Source organism: Chlorocebus sabaeus, chromosome 14 (genome assembly GCF_047675955.1).
Source record: "Chlorocebus sabaeus isolate Y175 chromosome 14, mChlSab1.0.hap1, whole genome shotgun sequence".
NCBI lineage: Eukaryota > Metazoa > Chordata > Mammalia > Primates > Cercopithecidae > Chlorocebus > Chlorocebus sabaeus.
This window is the reverse complement of record NC_132917.1, coordinates 39,452,990-39,472,098: the sequence shown is the minus strand read 5'-3', so window position 1 is coordinate 39,472,098 and position 19,109 is coordinate 39,452,990. Positions and strand designations below refer to the sequence as shown.

The window sequence follows — 19,109 nt, the reverse complement described above, 5'->3', positions numbered from 1 at the left end:
GGCATCAAGCATTTACCTTAAAACTCAGTAGCTCTTAAACAAATTTTTTGTTGTTGTTTTTTGAGAGAGTCTTGCCCTGTCGTCCAGGCTGGAGTGCAGTGTGCAGTCTCGGCTCACTATAACCTCCACCTCCCAGGTTCAAGCAATTCTCCTGCCTCAGCCTCCCAAGTAGCTGGGATTACAGGCACACACCATCACCCCCAGCTAATTTTTGTATTTTTAGTAAAGACAGGGTTTCACCTTGTTACCCAGGCTGGTCTCAAACTCCTGAGCTCAGGCAATCCACCCACCTTGGCCTAACAAATTTACAAGAAAAAAGCAACCCCATTAAAAAGTGAGCAAAAGACATGAGCAGACACTTCTCAAAAGAAGACATTCATGCAGCCAACTAACATACAAAGAAAAGCTCAACATCACTGATCATTAGAGAAATGCAAATCAAAACCACAATGAGATACCATCTCATGCCAGTCAGAATGGCGGTTATTAAAAAGTCCAGAAACAACAGATGGTGTTGAGGTTGTGGATAAAAGGGAATGCCTTTACACTGTTGGTGGGAGTATAAATGAGTTCAACCGTTGGAAAGACAGTGTGGTGATTCCTCAAAGATCCGGAGGCAGAAATACCATTTGACCCAGCAATTCCATTACAGTGTATATATCCAAAGGAATATAAATCATTCTGTTATAAAGATACATACACACGTATGTTCACTTGAGCACTATTCACGATAGCAAAGACATGGAATCAACCCAAATGCCCATCAATGATAGACTGGATAAAGAAAATGTAGTACATATATACCATAAAATACTATGTAAACATAAAAAGGAACAAGATATTGTCCTTTCCAGGGACATGGATGGCGCTTGAAGCTGTTATTCTGAGCAAACTAACGCAGGAACAGAAAACCAAACACTGCATATTCTCACTTATAAGTGGGAGCTAAACGATGAGAACACATGGACACATGGGTGGGGGACAACACACACAGGGGTCTGTCAGGGGGAGGCCGGAGGGGAGGGAGAGCATTAGGAAGAATAGCTAATGGATGCTGGACTTATTACCAAGGTGATGGGTTGATCTGTAGCAAACCCATGCATCCTGCACATATACCCTGGAACTTAAAAGTTGAAGGAAAAAAATAAAAACTTACTAATTCTAAGAATGCTAGGCCCAAAGCCAACTATTTATCACATGCAACTGAAGAAAATACATTTAAAATATCACTCTGTGAAGTATGACTTTCCTTTTAGATCAAATGGCTATTCTAAACTTATTTTGCTCACATTCAATTGTGAGTTTTGTTACGTACCTAAGCAGAATGAAGCTGGTACTGTTAGTGTGCTGGCTTCATTAGCAGAAGACCTTTGCAGACAGTTAAGTGTTGCCAGTTTTGTATCAATATCATCACATGATTTAGAAAGATAATCAGTTAAGTCAATTCCAGTAGTAGCTTTGTTTCCTTTTTACCCTAATTCTTAGAAATTTCGTCGGGTTTTTTTGGTCAAAGATGTAACTTCTTTGTGAATGCTACTGTAAATTCAGTTCGGCATTGCCCATCTGTGTGCTTATGCATTACTGTGGTGGGCCACAACATCATGCTAAAAATTAATATTCTTACTAAAACCTATGGAGCAGAAAGGCACTTGAAATTCATTGTTACACGTGTATAAATCATAATTATCTCCCAACAGGCTGCAGTGTCCATTGAAATAGACATTTGTCAAAATAATTGAATTTTGTTTTTTTTTAAGACAGGGACTTGCTCTGTCACCCACTAGAGTGCAGTGGTCTGATTATAGCTTACTGCAGCCTTGAACGAACTCTTGGGCTCAGGCAGTCCTCCCATCTCAGCTTCCCAAGTAGCTGGGATTGTAGGAGGCGCTCACCACCATGCCTGGCTAATGTTCTTTTTTTAAAAAAATAGAGGTAGGGTCTCACGGTATTGCCCAGGTTGGTCTTAATTGATCCTCCCAGCTCAGCCTCCCAGAGTGCTGGGATTACAGGTGTGAGCCACCCCATACCTGGCCACTTTTTTTTTTTTTTCATTGAGACGGACTCTCACTCTATCGCCGGACTGGAGTACAGTGGCGCAATCTCAGATCACTGCAACCTCCGCCTCCTGGCTTCAAGCAATTCTCCCACCTCAGCCACCCGAGTAGCTGGGACTACAGGCGCATGCCACCACGCCCAACTAATTTTTGTATTTTTAGTAGAGACAGGGTTTCACCATGTTGGCCAGGATGGTCTTGATCTCTTGACCTCATGATCCACCTGCCTTGGCCTCCCAAAGTGCTGGGATTACAGGCGTGAACCACTGCACCCGTCCTTCTTTTTAAAATATACACAGAATAGCTGAACTGCAAACTATTTGTGATGAAGATGACTGAATGCCAAAAAATGCTTCCGCATAGCAGTACGCTTTCTTTGCTTGTCCATCAGTTGGATTTTAAAGTGTAAGCCTTCAAAGAATTGCTCTGTAAATCAGCCAAAGTGTCCTAGGATAGTGCTATAAACTTTACCAAAAAAAAAGTTGCCTAATTTTGATGGTATTTTATTCAGAATATACTAGAAATCTGTAATCAAAGGATTCAACAAATGAAGTGTCAAAATACATGAGGTTTGAATTTTTTGGCGAATTACAGTTGTTAAAAACAAAGCTGGCAGCAGGAAGACATTGATCATCTTTCCCTAAAAACCCAAAGGAAGAAGTGAACAAATTATTGAAAGCTCAACAATGCACAAGACTTAATTATGAAATTCTGTAAATATACTTTGGATATGGTATGGAAAGAGTCTCCTGATGACTTTCCTTATTGTAATTGGGTAAATTTGTAGTCTAGAATGGAATGGAATGAATTTGTGAAGGCCTTAACTTTGTATCATCTAAAGTTGGTAAAACAATTAAAAGAATAATAGAGGTAATTTGCGTTTTGTGTTGTGAACATATTTGTCAAAGGCACTGTCAGTGGAGGGACTGAACTGGAGGGCTGAAATATTTACCCTTCCCATATGAAAAAATTGAACTGAAAGTATACTTCATTTACCAGAACTTGTTCAGATATTAGCACTGTAGGCAAATTATTTTTTCTCAAAAAAAAATAGTCTTTTGTTAAACTTAAAAATTTCATTTTGCACAGATATGTTTTTAGGGCCACCATAATAAGCCAGTTTATTGGATAATAAATATTTCAAATATTTCAAGCATATGATTTTCATATAAAATAACTAGCATAGTTATTTCTAGCATTCGCTTCTCAGAAATGTTCATTTGGTCTGTAAATTGTATGGTGACCCAATCCAGATGCCAGACTACATTTTGCGTGTTTAAGACTAATGTTTATGGACTTCTTAAGACGGCAGATTGAAATTTCATTGAAAGCGTTACCCCCTCTTGTATTTACTGAGATGAGAAAAAGAATAGTAATCATCAAAAAAACAAATTCAGCAACCAAACAAGAGAAGGTCATAATCTAATGCAATAAACCTCAAAATATATTTTGGCCACAATGGAAAGAAAATGTTACAGAGCATTTGACAATAGAAGAGTGGTTATTTACAAAGTTAACGAAGCAAAGTATGACCCAAAAATATTATGCCTAACCAAAACATCATCTTAAAGCCAAACATTTTGAAATATGAAAAAGTTCAGACAACATTTCACAACTAAGCCCTTATGGGGAAAACTATTTAATTCCAGGGATTAAGAGATTAATCAGCTGAGAAGTGGAGAAAATAAAGGCAAAATGATTAGTGATAAGGATGAAATTAACTGTAGAACTAAATTTGAACAATTATGGGAATTACTGTTAGGAGACAGAATCTGAATATTATAAACCTGGACAATAGAAAGAATAAACAGCAGAAAGAACAAGGAACAAAAATAGGAAGAAAGATATGCTCAATTTTATAAAAGTGCTCAATGAACCTGGTCTTTAGTTTAAATATATGCATGAAAAGACATCTTGAAGGCCCATAAATCCCTTTGGAAGAAAATATCTTGGGGCCATAATCCTGAGGTTTAGGAAATTTTTACCCATTTTTCTCCTGGAAGTAGGAAAAATAGGGCAGTTTTTCTTTCTTCAAAACAACTGGTATTTTAAAACTAAATTTTTTTCATGTTCTTGAATCATCCTGCAGAGATGTAAAAAAGAGATGATTTTTACTTGTTTTGAGCTATGTTTCTATTTCAGAATCTTAGCTCATTAGTTACAAGCAAATTTTTTGTTCACGAGCAGTATTCAGAGCATCTAATAATTTAAAAGATTTTACTGTATGTTGAGTCGTATGGGTCAGGTGCTCACGGTTCTAGGAGTATCTGCATCTAAACCTATGGAGGTGGGGACAACAATCTGTTTTATAAAGACCTTTCAGTTGATTCTAATACGCACTAAGTTGTACTTTCCAGATGATACTGACGCTGCTGCTGTGGGGACCACACTTTGAGAACCACTGATAGAGGAAAGGAGAGTAGGAGAGAGGCCCACCTGGAAGTAGTTGCCTTACCTTAACCTTGGATGTCCAAGAATGAGAGAGAAGGGGATACTGTGTTCTGCAAAGCTTTTTTGAAGGATGGCACACTGGTTTCCACCTGGCTGTCATCTCCCATTGACATCAGAGAGGGACATTATAAATAATGACCACAAAGCAGCTAACAGTTACTGAGTGCTCACTTTGTGCCAGGCCTTGTTACATGTCTTCCATATATTACCTCTTTTATTGACTTCTGAGGTACATATTCTTATTCCATTTTACAGATGAAGAAATTGAAGCAGTAATTTCCCAGAGTCCCACAGCTCGTGAGCAGCAGAGCCAAATGCAAGCTGTCTGACACCAGAGCTTATGCTCTCAGCCACATCAACAAAAGCTTTATTTTATGCTCTATTGGAAGATGACATAACTTAGTTCTGGAGATTTTTTTTTTTAATTATTCTCTTCTATCTATATGAAGTTTATGTATTCAACTTCTAAAATTATTTAAAGCAGTTTAGCATATTATATAATATAGAGCAGCAAAGTTCCCAATAAAAATGGAGACCCAGAAGAAAAAAATTAGTGTTACTAAACCTGGACATAATGGGCAGCTAACTCATATGTAGGTACTGTATTTCTGTGTAGTGTAAGGCAGAAGACAGACTTGGGATTAAATTCAAAAGTAAATTACTACATGCTTCCTCATAAATAAAACATTTGAGAACTATGGTTGCCTTCATTATCCATATATTGTCTTTAGTCATTTTGTAAATGGATGTGTACTATATCAACACCCTAAAACCATGAGGTTAAAACATAACTTGGAAAAAAGGAATTCCTGTCTCAGCTTAAAAGAATATTATCCTCTTATTTTTTTTTGAACAATCTACTCTTCTTCTGTTAACCCCACATAAGGGTTAGAACTAGGAGAGATCTAGCAAGTAGTCATTAGACTTTCCCAGATTACAAAGCATTTTTTATTAAATTTCCTACCAACAGAAACTTTTGATATTTAGTGAAGATTATTTAAATTTCATTACATTTCTGCAAAATTAGGTACTATTCAAAATGAAAACTGGGACATCCGTCTTATGAGTATTTAACTTAATTTAGGAGATGGATGAGAAGTAAAGTAAGTAAAAAGTGGAAAGTACATCCAGAAGATGTGGATGTTAGGGTAGAGTCTTTGTTACCTTCTGATAATGTAACTTCTGAGAAGAAAACATTAAGATAATAAAGCAATTTAGAATAATCAGACACTATAATTTTTAGTGATAATCATTGTGTTGATTATTGATTATATAGCCTTTTCTCTAGTCTTAGGACTTAATAGATATTCTTAATCTTCCAAGTTCTCCTTTAAAAATACAATCATAGCTATGGATCGTCTCCCTCAAAAACAAGTAGATCTAAATGTACAGTTTTAAAATAGGAAATGAAAGTTGTAGAATATAATTTTGTAGAAGATTTTTCTAGGCAACTTAGTGGAGCTAGCAGCTTTCTATACAAGCTGTATATTTAGAGAATTGAGTTTTCTGGTTTAAAATTCTGCTTAACTTACATTTTATTGTATCTGAAAAACCAATTTTCGACGAACAGACTACAATAACTATATCATTTATCATTAGTGATTGTGAAAGCATTTTGGGATCTTGTAATTACTTTAAAACAATATTAGCAACACTAAATTTTATCTATTATGCAAAAATAATCCTGTGTACTTCAGTTTTCTCATTATTTAGGTTGTAAATATTTGACCTTACTGTAATAGGATTCTCTGATTTCTGTATTTCAGAATTGCCATTGCCTTCAGAAAGTGTTGATATTATTATTTCTGACATTCCATTTGGGAAAAAGTTTAAGTTAGGAAAAGACGTCAAAAGCATTCTACAAGAAATGGAAAGGTAAGTTGCTGAATTTATTTTCATAATTTTTTTAGCTACTGGGCATTTAACCGAAATACATCATAGCTCTTCAGTTAAGGTCTGATTGCCTTGTAGTAATTTCCTAGAGTTTTTGTAGCTTAATTTTCTAAGGGTTTTAAGTCAGAAGTTTATAATTGAAATAAATGTTATCCATATCATCTTATAAATTTTATTCAGAAAAAATACTAATTTTCTATTGTGTACTGAGATTTGAATGTATGAAATAGTGACCTATATTTCAGTGGTCTGAAGCAAAATTTTACATATTTGCTTCTATCCCTCACAAAAAAAAAACCTGCCTTCTGTGTGTTAATCCACCACACGTAACAGATGAGAATCTGGGGCACAGAAAGATTAACTTTCTTATGATCACTCAGCTACTAAACAACAGAACAAAATTCTGTTACATAAGGAACCTTCCATAACATAGAATGAGCAACACTTTTATTATTTGTTATTGTCTTTGTCCATTTTCTGTTGCTATGAAGGAGTACTGGAGGCTGGACAGCTTGTAAAGAAAACAGGTTTACTTGGCTCGTGATTCCACAGTCTGTAAAAGCAGCACAGTGCCAGCATCTGCTCAGTTTGTGATGAGGGCCCAAGGGTGCTTCCACTCATGTCAGAAGGCAAACCCAGTGTGCAGAGATCACATGGCAAGAGAGGAAGCAAGAGGGAGAAGGGGGAGGTGCTAGGCTCTTTTTAACAACCAGCTTTCCCTAGAACTAATAGAGTGAAAACTCACTCATCGCCCCTCACAGGGAGGGCATTAATCTATTCATGAGATATCTGCCGATGTAACCCAAACACTTCCCATTAGGCCCCATCTCCAACACTGGGGATCAAATTTCAACATGAGGTATAGTGGGACAAACATCCAAACCATAGCAGCTGTGAAATGAAAATGTGAAAGTATTCATCTTATGGTTTCTAATGACGTAAGGGAATATAATTCAATGGAAGCATTTCTTTGAGAGGTTGAAACAATGAGGCATGGATATGCATTTTTCTGATCATCTAAATTGGTAAAGAAGAGAACCTAGAATGCATATAGTTATGAATGGACATGAATATAAGAGTTCAGTTGATATTAAGTTGTTTAGCTGGGCATTTGATAACATAAATGTCAAGAGCCTGCTGTGTAAATAATGGGTCACCAATTTAAAATATGAGCCATGTGTTTTAGCTAGAGAAAATTCTAGGCATCTTGCCATGTATATATGTACAGAAAGATACATGTTTTCTACTCTACATAAATGGGATTATCCTTAACTTACTATACTGTAACATTGCTTTTTTTCTACTCAGCAGTGTCATGAATCTCCTTTCTGATCAGTTGTTATAATATACATTATAATTTTCAGTGGTTGCCACATTATATGTATGTACCATTATGCAACCAGTGCTTATGGATTAATATTTAGATAATCCTCAATTTTTTATTTTAATAAAAAACTATTCTTTGAACATCCTTGCATGGTTTTTCAAACTTAACTGTACGACCAAGCACCACAGTACCAGTTTCTTCATCTGCAAAATGACAGTGCTATAGAACATACTTAGAAGGATAATTCTGGAGGTTAAATGATATATAATACAGAGCATTTCCAACTGACTGGCACATATTAAATCCTCAATAAATATTAGCTATATCATCATTATTATCGCTATTATTCTACTACTATTCTACTATTACGTTCTTTTATTTTGAAAACTTTTATTTTGAAATTGAAGTTTTTGCTCAGAAACTGGGCAGAACTTTTCACATTCTGACAGAATACAAAACTTAAGTCTAAAAAATATTCGGTAACTTTTTTGCCAAAAACATTAGGCACTTTAGAGTATAAAGCAGAAACTCTTACCAAGCACGTGTACCCAACAGCCGTTTTCTTAGGATAATTATGTTTTCTTAGGATACTACTATTACGTTTTCTTAGGATAATTTCCTAGAAGTGAGATTGCTGGGTCAAAGGTTATGCACATTTCATATTTTTGATACATTATTGCTAAACTGTTGCCCCAAAAAGTTATTTCAGTTGATGTCTTCAGGAGTACTCATTTTCCCATCCACTTCCTCCTTGCTCAGTAGAAGAGGTTTCCCTCTTCCTGTGAGGGTTTATCCTCTCAGTTCCTTCCTCCTCAAGGATCACACTCTGCCCACTTCTCATTTTTATCTTCTGCCTACTCATCTGCTGGTTCTTTCCTGGAGATTCATTTATCCCTTCCCCAGACACATTTGGAAGTCTTTGCATCTCCTATGCACTTCCATGTACTTGGCCCTGGGGATTACTGCAGTGAATAGGACAGGCAAGGTCTCTGCCCATTCATTGTGAGAAGACAGATGGTTAATCAGTAAACAAACTGGATAATATCAGATCATGACTGGTACTGTGATGGACATAAAACAAAATGTTTTGCTTTAGAGTGAGAGAAAAGTAGTGGTTACCCTAGCCAGGTAGTCAGGAAAGGCCTCTCTGGGAAAGTGGTATTTGACTGTGGGACGTGAATGATGAGCGTGAGTGATAAATGCGGGGTGAACAGCAAATCCAAATGTCCTACGGTGAGAAGCAGCTTGGTGAGTTTGAGCAGCTGAAGGTCAGTAAGCAAAGAAAGCAGGCTGTGACACCAGAAAAGTAGGTGAGGGTCAGATTGTGTAGGAACCTTGGTTGCCAGAGTAAGGGGGTTAGAATGTATTTGAAGTACAGTGCAAGCAACTGAGGAGTTAGCAGAGAATTTACATTTGTCTTCGTGTGGAAATGGAAGACAGAGTGGGAGGGGCGACAAGAATGGAAACAAGACCTGTCTACCAGATTGTTGCTGTGGTCCCGGCAAACTATGAATGAAGTAGACAAATATGTGATACAATTTAGAGACAGAATTGTGTAGCTTTGCTGATGGATTAGACTAGGGAATGCTACCTAAGCATCTTAGATTTTTGCTGGGCATGAGGCAGATTCCACTTAACTCTTGATCCTTTAGCTGCCACTCTGTATCTTCTCCTATACAGCTGAACTTCTTGAAATAATAGTCTACACTTGACACCTCTGCTTCCTTACTTTCCAGTCCCACTCCACCCTGGCAGACGAGCATCTGCTCCTGCCTTCAGCTAGGATTGCTGTCCCTGGGGTCACTGATGATTTCTCATAATCCTGATCACCTATTAGTCCTATAGCATTTGTTATTTTATTGTATTTATATATTTTTTATTTTATTTTAAAGACAGAGTCTCTCTTGCCCAGACTAGAGTGCAGTGGTGCAATCTCAGCTCACTGCAATCTCTGCCCCCTGGGCTCAAGCAGTCCTCCCATCCCAGCCTCCCAAGTAGCTGGGACTACAGGCACACGCCGCCACACCTGGCTGATTTTTGTGTTTTTTTAGTAGAGACATGTTTTGCCATGTTGCCCAGACTGGTCTCAGACTCCTGGGCTGAAGCAATCCTCCTGCCTCAGCCTCCCAAAATGTTGGGATTACAGGCATAAGCCACCATGCCGGCCCTATAGCATTTAACACTGTTGAAACTGTTTCCTTCTTGAAACTGTACTTCTTTGGCTTCCTTGACATCACTGTTGTCCAGATTTTCTCTGAGGATGTCTATTTCATGGGTCTTCTCCTCTGTCACTTTTAAAACGTGAAATCTCTGGCTCCTTGTCCCATTTTCTCTTCTCAACCTGTACTGCCACCCCAGATGATCCCATTCACCATTATGGCTTTAGCTACCATTTACTATATCTTTACCTCAAGGCCTGGTCTTTTCCATTACTCCAGGCTGTGTATCCAGCAGTCTGGTGGAGTCCACACTTACGTGTTCCTTAGGTACATCAGCAAATTCCAAGCTGAACTCCTTACTCCCCTCCTCCCTCCACCTCCCACCCGCTCTGACTCACCCACCCACTGAGCTGCTTTCAGAGCTGCCTCCCCTCCACTTCCTCCCATCTTTGCTGCTTTTTCTGCTTTCAGCATCCTCCCTTGCTGCAGCCGCTTGCCGTTGCTTTGCCTGGCTCATTCCTGCTTATCTTTTAACTCACAGCACAGGTATCTTCCTCTGGGAAATGCTCCCCTTTCTCCCATGCCCGGGTTTAGGACCCACCTCATGTTCCCAAGCCCCTCATGCCTGCCTTGATTGTAGCATTTCACTCCCTTTACTTGCCTCTCTCTTCCAAAGAGATGTTCAGTGATCTCTTAGCAACTTCCAGGGCTGTGTGCGGGACACAGGCAAGTGTTTTCATCACTTTTTCCACATAAGTGCTACTACACAGACTGATAATTGAGTAAATGCATTCTCCTCAAAAAGCTGACATTTCAAGGTCTGCCCTTCTTTTTCTGATTTTTGCTTTGCCATTTCTTTGTTTGTGTCCTAACTCTTTCCCGTTAACTTTCTTCTGCTGTCAGCCTACTGCTTTTAATACATGCAGTCTTTAGGATTCTGTCATTCGCCTTTTCCTTTGTACAGTCATTTATTAGACTGTGACTACAAATTACTTTGAGGCTTGCCTTTTAAGTGGAGTAAAAATAGATAATTAAAGCAGATTTGTACTAGGGATTTCATAATTACTATAATGAATATACATTATAGAAGATACTACCTAATTATCAAAAATCCTTGTATTTAAATGGATAAAATTAAATTTCAAATTAAAAACACGAAATATTTTAAATGAAGTGGGATTGTTTGTTGTCTAGAAAGGGAGACAGATAGCAATTACCATTTTTTTTGTCACAGAGTGCTTCATGTTGGCGGAACCATTGTATTGTTGCTTAGTGAAGATCACCACAGGCGCCTTACAGATTGCAAAGAGAGCAGCATCCCTTTGAATTCCAAGGACAGTCACACAGATGAACCTGGAATTAAAAAGTGCTTGAATCCTGAAGAAAAAACTGGTGCATCCAAGATAGTGTCAACTTCATTCGAAGCCAGGAACCACGAGTTCTTAGACAGAATGTCACCATTTGGCTCCTTGGTACCAGTGGAATGCTACAAAGTTAGCCTTGGAAAGACAGATGCGTTCATATGTAAATATAAGAAGTCGCACTCTTCTGGACTATAGCAGGCTTGCTGCCATCAGCCGGGTCAGGCCCTTGTAAGTTAGCTGTACAGCAGAAGTTTGCTGTCTCTAGGATTCATATAGTACCCACAGAGCTCCAGGTAACCAAATTCCCCCAAAGACGGGAGGTGTGGCTGTTGGGTACACGTGCTTGGTAAGAGTTTCTGCTTTATACTCTAAAGTGCCTAATGTTTTTGGCAAAAAAGTTACCGAATATTTTTTAGACTTAAGTTTTGTATTCTGTCAGAATGTGAAAAGTTCTGCCCAGTTTCTGAGCAAAAACTTCAATTTCAAAATAAAAGTTTTCAGGGGTTCACCTAAGTGTATCACAATCAATACCAGACTGGGGATATTTAACTATCAGATTTTCGGAAATGTAAAAACCTTTATATGTAACTTCTTTTGATATTAAACTTGATTTTTGAGCCTGTAATTTTCTTCTCCATTGGAATGAAAATAATTTGTATTTGCAATACATTTTATATGTTTATTATGTAAACCAACAGTGAGAATAATAACTGAATTAAACCAGTATCCTTCAAAACATGATGGAAAATGAAATTTGCTTTTTTTCTAAAAGCATTCATAGATTGTCACCTCACCCTTATTTGTAGAAATTCAGTTTGTTTCTTATGTTCACTACCTGAGAAAAAGAAACAGTAAGTTGAGGAGAATATATGCTCTGGTTTAATTTTTTTTCAGTAGTCTGATACAATTGTTCAACCTTTTGGCAGCTTTAGTGGTATTTGAACAACTTTCCTCTGTTTGGGAAATTTTCCACCCTGTGAATCACCTCTCCAAAGCAGAAGTCATAAAAGCTGTTTTCCAGCTAGGGTGTGGCAACCTGGGCCCCTGGTATCAGGTGCGCCCATGTACAAGCTATGGCATTTGTACCCAGTGGCAGCACAAAGCGGTCTTCACCAGGACATTCCTCTCCTGAGGTTTCAGCACTGCCGTTGGCTAGTTAGCCACCACTCAGCTTCTCTCTCTTGCCTTCCTAGGAAGTACTGAGAGCCACCTACTAATCTTGAATGCATTTCATTTGTGCTCAAACTAAGTAAATTTGGTTGTGTTGTTAACAGCTGGGATTCTGATAATGGCGATTGATACTCTGAGGGGTTTCAAGCAAGAGGCCCCCAATAATGTGAATTCGTTATCGTTATCTGGCTTGGTTGGGTTAAAGGCAGTGAGGACACAGCTAGTGTTACCGAAAGTGAATGGCATGTGATGGTGAAACAGTTCATAATGCCTGTGCTTACCTGACGCTCTGGGAAACATCAAAAACCTGAGGAATACAAGCACTATGGGGCGGGCTGTCTGCTTTTGGTAGAACTTCACAACTCAAAGAAAAAGTAAGATTCCTGTAGTCCTTACTCCTTGGGTTAAAGCAAGGGTCTCAGTCAGGGGCGACTTTTGGTCACATACGGTAACGTCTGCAGACATTTTTGATTACCACAACTTGAGAGAGAAGAGAGAGACTCCTGGCATCTAGTGGATACAGCAGATAGAGGATGAGAGATTAGGTTAACAAGGTAATGGATGGCAAGTAGAAGTGGTATATTAGATCAGATGGGGCCTTGAAGACTATTTTAAGGGCTTTAGCTTTTACTCAAAACCACGGAAAGAGTTTTGAATAGGTGATGTCACCTATGTTTAAATGATACTGTAGCTGCCATATTACAAATTGATTGGAGGAAGAGAAGGGTGAAAGTAAAGAGATCAGTTGGGAGTTTTTTGCAATAATTCAGGCAAAAGAAAATGGTAGCTTGCCCCAGGATGGTAACAGTAGTGATGGCAGGAGGCACATGGATTCTGGATGTATTTTGAAAGTAGAACCAGAAGGATCTGCTGATGTGTTAGATGTGAGGTATGGTAAGTGGAGAGGAGACAGGAATGACAGAAGACTTTGGGCCAAGAACTTGGAACAATAGCGTTTTCATCGGCTTAGAGAGGAAAGGCTGCAGAGGGTGCAGGTTTGGTGAGAAATATCAAGAGTTCTGTTTTGGACTTGTTAGGCTAGACAGCCTAATTTAGACTAGTCTAGACAGTCTAAACCAGCAGATCTTGTTTAGACTTGCTTGCTAGACAGTTTTAGACTTGCTAATTTTGAAATATGCATGAAACGAAGTGGAGATGTTGATTAGGCCATTGAATATGCGAGTCTGCAGTTTAAGAAAAAAGGTCTGCTCTGGAGATACATTATGGGAATTGTCAGTGTTTCGGTGGCATGAAACGGGATGGGATCACCAAAGGATTGGAAACAGGAGAAAAAGACCAGGGCTGAGCCCTGAATTCCTCCAATACTGAGAGGCTGGGAGGAGAAGAGGAGTCTCCAGAGAAAACTGAGATGGAACAACCAGTGAAATAGAAAACCTAGTGTGGTTGCCTGGAAAACATGAACAAAGGGTATAGAGGAGGAGTATTGAACCCGATAAATGCTGCTAACCGACCAAGTAAGATAACTGAAAATTGACCATTGGCTTTAGCAGTGAGGGGGTCCTTCATGACCTTGACTATGGGGCTTTCAGTGGAATGGAAGGGGAGCAAAACCAGACTGCAAAACCAGGCAGGTCCTCACCATGTCATCCTCATGAGTGTCAGTTTAGATGGATGGTCAGGGACATGAAAGAAGGTCTTGGGAAGAGGAATGTGGATGGACATCTTATACTAAGAGAAAACCGGAAAAGAGCTGTAGATAGTGAGCATAGACAGTTCTTACATCTAGTATTGTAGAACAGGTAAGCAAAGAAATAGTAGCAGATTGGTAAGGTATGTGGAAGCAAGAGAAAGATGTATTGGGAGAAGTAGCTTTTTTTTTTTTATGTTACAGAGAATTCCAGGAAAGATGAAACGATGATGAAATAGGAAAACAGGGATAAGTGCTAGAGCAATGTCCTTGAATAAGAGGATAAAATGCAGTCCACAATTGGAGGAATTAACTTTAGACAGGAACATGATAATTTGTTCACGATTACAGGTAGGAAGACAGCATGCAGACATTTCAGCTATAGTATGATAAATACGCTCCTAAAATTTTTTTCATTCTCAAATTTATGCACTAAAAATAACAGAATTTATGAAAAAAACATAAATCCTGGTTAGGGCAAACCACTGCAAACATCCAGTTTTGCAACCTGAACACTAACAGAAACACCAATCTTAGTAAAAATATTGGCACAGTTAAGACGTTTTATTTCTAAGAAATATTTAAGTAAATAAGGACTTCACCTTTTCAAGAAAAGGGCAGTGTCACCTTGATAGACTTAGGCATAAAGAAGGGTAAGGAGATGCTGAGTTACACAACCGGCACTGTCTGCCTGGCCAAGGCAGAACCTGCGGCCAAGATGAACCAGAAAAAGCCTGTGAACCAGAACAAGTGCCTTATTCCGCACCGTGTTCGTTCAACTGATTCCATTGGCATCCTTCGCCTTCAACTGCTCCTGTCTGGTGACACAAAGCTTTAACATGCTAAAGAGAAAAAATCATATATGAACCAACCCAGTTTCCACATTAGAGTGACATCATCTCCTTACTTAGCAATATTCGATTTAATGCCCATTACAGAAACACGTGTTGTAAGAGAACAGATTATAAGTGGGAGCAGATGCTGGAAGGTGGGCGGATGTGGTGGTGGTAGACTGTGGAAGTTCTCTTTCAACTACTTCAACTTTCTCAGTGAAAAACCATCCAGTAACTTACCCAGCGTGAGTCTGTAGCTGGAATAGCTACCCTCAGCAGTTGCAGAATACCCATAATGGCTTTCTGATCCATGGAGTAAGGGTATAGATTTTTGGAAGGGCTGCTTCACACTCCTTAGGTTCCCCTTCCTACCAAAATAGGCAAAGGCAATACCATATATTTGTAGGAGCTGCAGATGTTAGTGCCACCACTGAGAAAGGCACAGATGTTGATGGAACTCTCTGGCATCTGAAGGCAGCCTACATAAGCTTTAGATTTGCTGCTCTGACTCTTTTACTATTAATTGTGGCGTGGGCAAGAGACGGCTCTCCAGTTGGTCCAGCCCTACTGTAAGCAGCTCCCTAATGCCCTTAGAGACCCAGGAGATCTGATGGTGCTCAGAGCAACTAGGGCCGACCTGGAGGGTGTGTGGAGCCTGCAGCAAATCCCAGTAGAGGAAGCACAGCTGCAGCCTCTTAGCTTTTGGAGCAAACCCACGCTCTTTTATGCAAGTAATTATTCTCCTTTTGGAAATAACTCTTGACTTGCTATTGGGACTTGCTTCTGAGGGCTTGACCATGGGACACTAGGTGACCATGTGACCTAAGCTGCCCATCTTGAAGTAATGACACACCAAGCCAAAAGTCGCATGGACCCCACCCAGCAGCACATCCTCATCAGATGGGAGTGGTATATATCAGCACTGAGTTCCACATGGCTGACTGCACTCATGAGCTGCAGGGGCAGTCAGTGCTTTTTCCTCTGTGTGCCTCCTGCCACACTCACCCTTCCCTCATAGCCATGGACTCGTGGGGAATCTCCAGTGCGCAGTTCACCAAGGAGAAAAAAGTCAAATACGGCTTACAGATGACTCTGCAAGTTTTACTGGCACCTGTGGGAATTTAATTGCAGCCCCACTCAGTGAAAGACAGTGGGGAAAGGATATCCTCCCAGGGAGCAGGACTTGGAGTGGTCCACATTATGTACTTTTCCTGGAAGGAGAGATGGCCTCAGAGGCAGTTCCTCACCATGTCATCCTCATGAGTATCAGTTTAGATGGGTGGTCAGGGACACGAAAGAAGGTCTTGGGAAGAGGAATGTGGATGGACATCTTATACAAACAGGAGGGGAATTATATTGAAGACCCTCCCCTTGTGAAGAGGGCAATAATTAGTCCTCACTGGAATAACTATTTACTCTGTATTTGAATACCAACAACACCTCCCATGAACTCCAATGTGTCCTATTGGAATGGTCTCAAGAGGCCATAATGTGTAGGAGGTTCTAAGTATGTAGGTGGAAGATTGCCTGCCCAGTGCCCTACCTTTTCCCCAGCCATCCTGGTGCTTGCTCAGTGGCCCCATAGACATTGGTTGCAGAGACAGAAACAATGCACTGGCCCAACAAGGACTTCTCGCCAAGATGTGGCTACTGCCACTGCTGATTAATTTCCAGCAGCAGTGACCAACCCTGAGACTTAATGTAACACTACTGCTGTGGTTTGAGTTTGTCCTCCTGGAAGCTCACATTGAAATTTGATCCCCAACATGATGGTTTTGGGAGGTTGGACCTAGTAGGGGTATTTGGGTCATGTCGATAGACTCCCTCACAAATGGATCAATGCCCTCTTGAAGGAGCTAGTTCATTCTCACTCTCCCAGGACTAGATTAGTTACCAGAGATTGACTGTTGTTAAAAGCAAGTTCTGCTTCCTAGACATTCTCTTGCTCTCTTTGCACCTACCCACTGACTTTTCTGCTTCTCTGCCATATTTTGAGCCAGCACATGGCCCTCACCAGAAACTGACCAGATGTGGCACTATGCTTTTGAATTTTTCAGCCTGCAGAATCATGGGCTCAATAAACAACTTTTCTTTATCAGCTACCCAGTCTCAAGTATTCTATTATAGCAACACTAAATGAACTAAAACAACTACAAACAGGAGGGGAATTATATTGAAGACCCTCCCCTTGTGAAGAGGGCAATAATTCGTCCTCACTGGAATAACTATTTACTCTGTATTTGAATACCAACAACACCTCTCATGAACTTAACAAATTACCTTATTCACTATCATTCATTTCCATATAACAGTGCTTCTCACTAAAGAGCTCATTTTACAGGGATGACAGTGAGACAAGAGACTGAGGCACATGGGATTTCTTGTCTTACCATGTGTTCCATAACCTGAAGCACAAGGCCTTATGGCATGATGGAATGGCTTACTGAACACCCAGTTATTGTGCCAGCAGGAAGATAACTCCTTAAGAAGCTGAGGTGCCTCCATACAGGATACTCTGTGTGCTATGAACCAACAGCCAATAGATGGTGCTATTTCTCCCGTAGTCAGAATAAAGAGCCCAAGAGCTGGAAGTGAGAGTGGTACCTGTTACTATATCACTCCTAATTACCCTATTAAAATGTTTGCATCTTATCACTAGAGCATCTGGGCTCCCTGGCTTAGAGGTCTCAATGCCTCTTGTTCCAGGTGGGAACCTTCAGTGCTGTCTCCTATTGCATGAAAAGTCAAGACGTACTCCATACCATCCACTGGTCTCTCCATCTCTTGGAAAGATCAGTTACATTAGAACAAATGACCACACCACTACCACTGCTACTGCCACCAGCCTGTGGGTCTCCTTTCTTACAGGGCAACCATGAGAAAGGAGCTTTCACTAGGGGAATGCATAAGCTTCTTGATGCCAGGCAGTCTGGATTTGATCTATCAGCTCTTTACAGGAATTGTCTAGAAAGACAGCTGCCCTGCACCTGGGAAACTTGAAGGACCTAGTGATCTTAGGGACACATGATATGTTATAATCTCCCTGCCAGGGAGAGGTGAGGGGAAAACCACCAGTTGTATGGGAATCTGAGCTTGAATGTAGTCAGCCCCTTTTTCTGAGAAAAGAGGTGCCCCCAAATTCCCAGCTGCTCATTGTCCATTTAATCCACTCTGAGCACCCAGGGTCATTCGTGGAAACCCTACTCCTTTCAAAATCGTTCCCAAGAGAGGATTTCTTCTGTCAGCAAACACAACAAGAAGCCATTGAATTAAGAGGTAAGACTGCCACCCAATTATTTTGGGTTATTGATTCCACTGGACAGAAACACACAAACAGGTTGAACTATGTGGGCTGGAGTGTTTGCTCCTAGTAATCAGAGAGAGGTATATGTCTAGAACCCAATGTTAACCTAGGTTCTTACCAAGACCAGAGATGAGACAAAGGTTTTCTTGGAGATAATTTATTCTGGGAGCTGGAGACTGGAAGGAGTAAAAGAGAAATAAGGAAAAAGGTAATCCAAGGATGCACTGTTGAGCAGATCACCACTGTGAGAAGCTGGGATCTGATCCTGTAGGACCCCTCTGAAGAGCTGCGTAGGATGCAACCCAGAATCGTCTGCTTAAGGAGCAAAAGCAGAGAATATCCACCAGCTCCTGTCTCCCACTGGTCAAGAGTAGGATGACTTTCAACTCCCTCCCAATTTAAGAGTTCCATCCCACAGTGTAAACCCTAACTTACAGAATGTCAGATGGAACTAGAGGAGGAATGGAAGCCACCCAGAAATCATGTTCTTGACATGGATGTGTTACCCTTGTCAGAAGGCGAGAAGATGAGCAGATTTTTGTGTCAAGTATAATTGCATATTTTACATGCAAATATTCGTTATTTGGAGGAAGTTTAAATATCAAATTAAGAACAGATATTGATGTTGGGCATCCAAAGGGTGCATCAAAGTGGTAAATCATCATATTTTCCAATGTTTGAGTCCCGCCTCTCCAGGGCAGAAACCAGAACAGCTTTTCCAACCTATGTTATAGGTAGAATGGAGGCCAGACACTGACATATGATCATTGGATTCAGATGTGAGCTATGCGGAGGAACGAGGCACCATGGAGTCCACTTTCTGGGGGACAGGCAGCAGAAGCATCTGGCCTCGGGGGCTAGCTGGGGTAGAGGACAGCATTCAGGGTTCAGTATCCATGGTGCAAG

General features: G+C 40.1%; 1 protein-coding gene across 10 annotated transcripts in view; it reads left to right on the top strand.

Annotated features, from left to right (window-relative positions):
• The window catches only part of THUMPD2 (THUMP domain 2 tRNA and snRNA guanosine methyltransferase), a 69,419-nt gene that overhangs the window by 29,374 nt on the left and 20,936 nt on the right, over positions 1-19,109 (top strand). For 4 of the 10 annotated variants that reach the window (XM_038006840.2, XM_038006843.2, XM_038006842.2 and 1 more), the window contains 2 exons: positions 6,272-6,380; positions 11,119-11,986. In XM_038006840.2, the coding sequence (XP_037862768.2) occupies positions 6,272-6,380; positions 11,119-11,443 (434 nt within the window). In that variant the 3' untranslated portion in view covers positions 11,444-11,986. Of the gene's footprint in view, positions 1-4,760; positions 6,381-11,118; positions 11,987-18,075; positions 18,176-19,109 lie in introns of those variants that run through there. The other 6 variants (XM_038006838.2, XM_073022935.1, XM_038006839.2 and 3 more) reach the window with 4 other exon arrangements.